Source organism: Squalius cephalus (assembly GCF_949319135.1).
Source record: "Squalius cephalus genome assembly, chromosome: 6".
NCBI lineage: Eukaryota > Metazoa > Chordata > Actinopteri > Cypriniformes > Leuciscidae > Squalius > Squalius cephalus.
In genome coordinates, this window is record NC_137127.1 from 35,562,282 (window position 1) to 35,568,799 (window position 6,518).

The 6,518-nt window shown below is 36.2% G+C and overlaps 1 protein-coding gene across 1 annotated transcript; it reads right to left on the reverse strand.

The window, feature by feature from the left end:
- Nucleotides 1–3,891: 3,891 nt before the first annotated feature.
- Nucleotides 3,892–6,056, reverse strand: LOC307160454 (uncharacterized protein). The gene is made up of 4 exons (XM_079874586.1): nucleotides 5,991–6,056; nucleotides 5,850–5,916; nucleotides 4,442–4,610; nucleotides 3,892–4,054 (listed from the first exon to the last, which is right to left on the reverse strand). The coding sequence occupies exons 1-4, from the start codon at nucleotides 6,036–6,038 to the stop codon at nucleotides 3,925–3,927; spliced, it is 414 nt and encodes a 137-aa protein (XP_079730712.1). The 5' UTR covers nucleotides 6,039–6,056; the 3' UTR covers nucleotides 3,892–3,924.
- Nucleotides 6,057–6,518: the final 462 nt, after the last annotated feature.

The window sequence follows — 6,518 nt, forward strand, 5'->3', positions numbered from 1 at the left end:
TGATCTGAGTTACAGAATCGCCTTGAGCCTCTTGTTGCATTTCTTTAAATACTGAAACTTCTTTCACATGGAAACATTTGCTAACAATGGGAATTTGCATTCAGAGTTTACACCTTTTGGGCAGGATTCCATTTGCATGGAGGGCTCACCCTCCTCTGAAGCAAGATATTTCTAGACTCTTAATAACGTTATTGTACCTTTGTACCAGTTGCACTGAGACATTCCAAATGATACCAAACATGTATAGTGTTGTATGATAAGTGTTCATATTAAACCATATATATTTTTGGGTGAATTTCAGGGGATCTCAGCATGAGAGAGAGAAGGAACGGGGGAATGGGGGGTCAAGGGAAAGAGATGTAGATTAGATGATGCTTAGGTGAGACTTGCGTCTCGAATGGTGATGGTTATATAGAAAGAGAGTTAAAATTTTTATTTCCTTTGTTTTCTCAGAGAGTAGCCCTCTCTTCCAGTTCTTCCAGTTTCTCCAGTCTTACACCCCTATTTTATCTGCACTGCACTGGCTACCTGTCTAATTTAGAATTGATTTTAAAATTGTATTATTTGTTTTTAAAGCCCACAACAATTTGGCCCCTCAGTACCTGACTGATCTGCTCTGCTCTGCTCTGCTATGTTTTTGGCCTTTGAGAGATAGTGGGAGCAAGCAATGCTTTCCAAGGAGAGTAGCAAACAGCCAGTGATTGTTTAGGCTTAAATAATTATTCTTTGGAGGGCTGCCTTGTCTGCTGCTGTACAACTGGAGTACCACACTGTAATACAGTACGTTAACATGCTTTGAATAGTAGAGCGGTAAAAGTACACCAGCAATTTGCAATCTAAATTATGTTTCCTGTGCACTCTAAGGAAATGCAGCCTTTGCTGTGCCTTTTTGATTATTTCTGAGGTGTTAGCAGACCAAGATAGTGTCAGAATGAGAGTCGTAGATCCAAATGCAAGTATAGCAGTTTATTGAGACAGACAGGACAGTGAAAATACTCAGGAAAGCACAGTCATTAGGCTGGCGAACTCAATGCAATAATCCAAAAGAGAGAGAGATGTAGAGACAGGAATCAAACTCAGCGTGGAAACTCAGACCGGACAGCTGGTTGAAGCAAACTCTAGATCGATCTCCGAACTGCTTGGAAGCACAGACGAGATGCAGGAATGACTCAGCTTGGAACTCACACACAGAAACTGAGAGAAAGAACAAAACAAGAGTGACAAACTGACACCAAACATATCTCACTGCAGCTAGATATAGGCAGCTGACTAGCTGCAGCTGAATGACTGATTGGAGTGATCAGCTGGTTACTAGGCAACAAACAAGCACCACACACACAGACCCCAACACCTACAAACACACCAGACAGATACGCAAATGAACACACAGATCTATGAACCGTGACAGATAGGTCGTTGGATATTTGGACTCCCAGGAACTTAAAGACTCTCCACACAGTCTCCATTGATATAGAGTGGGGCTGGTTTCATTTGATATTTATACCATGTTCATAATCAACTTACAGTTGTCAGCTGTATTCAGTATTTGTCAAGACCCATTTTTTTGCTTACAAACCATAGAAATCTGAGATTTTATTTGTTGTGGATCAAGAAGACATGATTAACATCTGGAATCAAACCTGCTGCATCACCATACAGATGCATTACAAACAAGATAGACACTGAACAGCATTTAGAGAAAGTAGAAATAGACAGCAATCAGAAAAGGGGTCGTTAATAAGCGTCCTCACTGATTGCTGATAACAACCAGCTGCGGGCAGCCACTACTGTATGTGGAAATGGAAAACAAAAGCAAAGCAAAAGCAGAAAAAGGGATGGACACTTGACTATCCCATAAGTTGTGAATGTCAGTGAAGTGACGTAACTGGCGCTGGTTGTTGATAATGATAATGACAACATGACAGATGTTGCCATGTAGCCTTTGGCTTGCTCAGTTGGGGATATTTGGGGATATTTAATTTAATTAATCAATCAACAATACTATTGATCAGCATTACCAAACGTGGACGTTTTCCACTAGAAACAAACATTGATGTATTATTTTAATTTAACACTGTGAAGCTGCTTTGATACAATCTGTATTGTGAAAAGTGCTATATAAATAAACTTGACTTGACTTGTCTAGATGTACACTGTAAAAAATTTACTGTAGAATTTACAGTAACTTACTGGCAACTTTGGTTGCCAGTAAGACTGTAAAATTTACAAGAGTCCTGTAAATCATTAACTACAATTGTACTGTAAAATTTACAAGAGTCCTGTAAATCATTAACTACAATTGTACTGTAAAATTTACAAGAGTCCTGTAAATCATTAACTACAATTGTACTGTAAAATTTACAGTAACTTACTGGCAACTTTGGTTGCCAGTAAGACTGTAAAATTTACAAGAGCACTGTAAATCATTAACTACAATTGTACCGTAAAAAACACAGCACACTGCCTTATATATGCTGTAAAATTGTTTTTACAGCTGTAACTAAAATTACAGTCGAAATAATGTTTGTGAATGCAAGTGAAATTACAAGAGCAACAATGAACTTACATGTACTGCTATACATTTTACAGTAAATTAGAGCATTTGCTGTGGAATTCAATTCACTAACTACATTTGAGATTTTTCACTGCTTCAAGTTTCAGCCTTTGTCAAATAAAACTCACAATAACAGGTTTTCATTAATATAACAAATTTATTGTGCAATAATGGCTATTTAACATAAGCACCAGATTCCAAAATATATTGGGAGAAACAAAAATGGAGATTAAATGAAAGGCTTTAGCCTTGGAAAGAACCACTGAGAACAGCGGCACTTAAAGGATTAGTTCACCTCAAAATGAAAATTTCCTGATAATTTACTCATCCCAATGCCATTCAAGATGTTCATGTCTTTCTTTCTTCAGTGGAAAATAAATAAAGTTTTTTGAGGAAACCATTTCAGGATTTGTATCCACACAATGGATTTCAATCGCAACCAACATGTTGAAGTCCAAATCAATGCAGTTTCAAAGGGCTTTGAAGTGCTTCAAACGGCTCTGCACGATCCCAGCTGAGGAATAGGGTCTTGTATAGCGAAACTGTTGGTCATTAAAAAAATAAAAAAAAATAAAATAAATATATATATATATACTTTTTAACCACAAATGCACATCTTGTACCATCTCCGAGATGCGCTACGTATTACTTCATCACGTTGGAAAGGTCACGAAAAAACTAAAACAAAAATGTCGGACGATTTTGAAGTTGGAGGAGAAAATTAGATTCATTTTTCACCCTTCCCTACCTTTTTGAACCGGAATACACAGACAAATAACTTAGACCGATGACGTGACCCGTGACCTTTCCAACATGATGACGTAATGCCTGGCGCGTAGCAGACCAGCACAAGACGAACAATTGTGGTTAAAAAGTATATACATTTTTATTTTATTTAGAAAATGACAGATCGTTTCGCTAGATAAAACCCCATTTCTCAGCTGGGATCGTGCAGAGCCGTTTGAAGCACTTCAAAGCCCTTTGAAACTGCATTGATTTGGACTTCAACATGTTGGTTGCGATTGAAATCCATTGTGTGGATACAAATCCTGAAATGGTTTCCTCAAAAAACTTTATTTATTTTCCACTAAAGAAAGAAAGACATGAACATCTTGAATGGCATTGGGATGAGTAAATTATCAGGAAATTTTCATTTTGAGGTGAACTAATCCTTTAAGTATCAACTATACAAGGCACACATCCCTAAAGTGTGACTGAACTTCAGTCATAAACAAAAGAAATGGTTTGAACTGTGCCTACCTTTAATTTGCCAAATCCATAAAAAAAAGGCAAGAATGTATTGAACATCAATCATGAACTTGGAAATCAGGTCAGAGTCTCTTGTATCAATTCCATTGGAATACTTTTGTTTAAATGGCAAGCCATTCAAAGTCCATTAGTTTCCGTAACAGTGTGCATACATGTGGGTTCATTTCATGCATTTTCTTGTTTCCAGCAGCAACTTTTGATCCAGTTTCCAGGTTAATGCCCACAAGTCCTCTGTGGAAAAAAAACACACAACATCCAATTATCAAAAAAACAGTATACATTAATTAATGAAGAGTTAGGGTCATATTTAATTTTATCCAAAATTTTAATATAAAAATATTTAGCCTTCCATGTTTGCAATAAACAAAATGTACAGATTATATCATTATTATACAGATTTAATTTTAGTAATTTTAGATTTAGTTATTCATGCAGTGAATAAAATAATTCTCTATTCAGTGTGTGGTTAGCAATTTTTTTTTTTTGTTCATTTGAAAACTTTTCCATAAAATATCTAATCCTGATAAACTATCCTAAATTGAAAACCTAAAAAAAAAAAGTCAAGAAAATTTGAAAGTCCACAATAAATATTGAGTAAGATTTTATGCTCTGAAATACCTCTGAATAAATTCCAGCGTGCATGCAGCGTCATCCTGATAAGCAAGATTTAAGTTGTAATAGGTCGCAAACAATGCTGCCAGGCCCTCAACAAATGCCTCTGAAAATGGGCCCAGGACAACTTCCCTTTCGACTGACAACATCCACTTGCTTGGGGTCATGGATTCACCTATAAAAAATAATAAAAAATACGGCAGAGCATAGATTAATAAGTGTTGTAAAAGTATGGTTCATGGGTAGCTCATGATAAAGGGATAGTCTGAAAAGAATGAAATGAAGTGAAAATTACCATGATTTACCCGCGCTATCATAGGAGTAAATTACTTTCTTCTTTCAGACAATTGCAATCGGAGTTATATTAAAAAAATGTCCTAGCTCTTCCAAGCTTTATAATGGTAGTGAATGACGGCCAAGATTTTGAAGCCCAAAAAGTGCATCCATCGATCATAAAAGTACTCCACATGACTCAGGCCTTCTGAAGTGAAGCGATGCATTGGTTTAAGAAAAATATCCATATTTAAAACCATATAAATTAAAATATCTAGCTTTCAGCATATTTATGGCGAAAGAGTGAACTCTGACCTGACGCAACGAAGAACACGTAAGTGCAGAGGATAGAGCAAAAAAAAAAAGACTCGAATTAGAAGTCTAAAACAATAATTTTTAAAGACAAATTTCTGAGGATTTCGAATCGATATAAGAGAAGACCTTAAGTTTGTTACACAGCCCTATTTGTTTGAACCACGAGAGGCGTTAAAGCTTACACTATACATCATGTCAGGAGTTACTTTCTTTTGGCATAAGTCGACTTTAGTTTAACAATGTATATTTTACTTACACAAACACATTGCTTCGCTTCAGAGGGCCTTTATTTACCCCCTGGAGTTACTTTTTCCTGGATTACTTTTATGATGGATGATGCACTTTTTAGAGCTTTAAAATCTCATCCTCCATTCACTGCCATTATAAAGCTTGGAAGAGCCAGGACATTCTTTAAAATAACTGATTGTATTTGTCTGAAAGAGAAAAGTCATATACACCTAGGATGGCTTGTGGGTGAGTAAATCATGATGTAATTTTTTATTTTTAGATAAAGACACTATAAACTATGGATTTATAATGAAGATTAATGTTACTAATAAGGATTTTTGTTACTAATGAGAGAGAATGGTTCAGAGATAAAAAAAAAACAGGGCACAGAGAGAGCTAACTATGGAAGGAATATAGGAATGAGAATAGAATTGTGAAATAGAATACAGGAACAGAGGAGGCAAAATTGTATTTTTAAAATGGCCATTAAAGTGAGAAGAAAAAAAACAGTACAGGACAAACAGTTATCCATTTAAAAGCTAGAGAGCAAAGAAAAGTTTATATGATGGAGACACAGACACAAAGTAAAGCAAAAAACCTTGGATGATCAGTGCGGGTGAATCCGGTAATCCCTCTCTTTCCATGTCGGCTGAAGTTGCTGCTGCCTAAGAAAAACAAAAATTAATTTAGCATTTCAATGAAATCTTTAACACATTAAAAATCTAAATGTTATACTTACATCAGCTTCAATTATAAGGGATTCTGTTCTCTCTTTAAAATGGGCCATTAAGAGTTGCAAGATGCACAGGACCAGAGAATTTCCCTCTTGATACTTCAACAGAACAGCACACACCTCATTGTTTGTTGGCTTTTCTTGAAAAAATCTTAGAATCCTCTTTCCTTTCCCTTCAATGCTCTCCATGATTTTCAGTAAGCAATTGGAAATGTAAAAAGATCCCCTTCAGACAAAACAGGTAAGGCCATGAGTTCTTTAGTTCAGACAGTGGTGGAGGTGGCGCTGACGGTAATATGTGACCTCCATCAACTTGTGAAGTTCTCCTCTATCGGCTCCAGACATTCCTTCAGAAGAAATTTACTGAGAGAGACAAAATATGTGGGCAATCAGGTACACCACATCTAAATCCTGATTTATGCACATTTCTATGCAATTTCACATGCTGCACAAAACTCAGGATTGTACTGCTCTCACAAAAGTGACAGAACATGTTCAACTGCCCAAAAAAAAAAAAAAAAACCCTTCACAAGC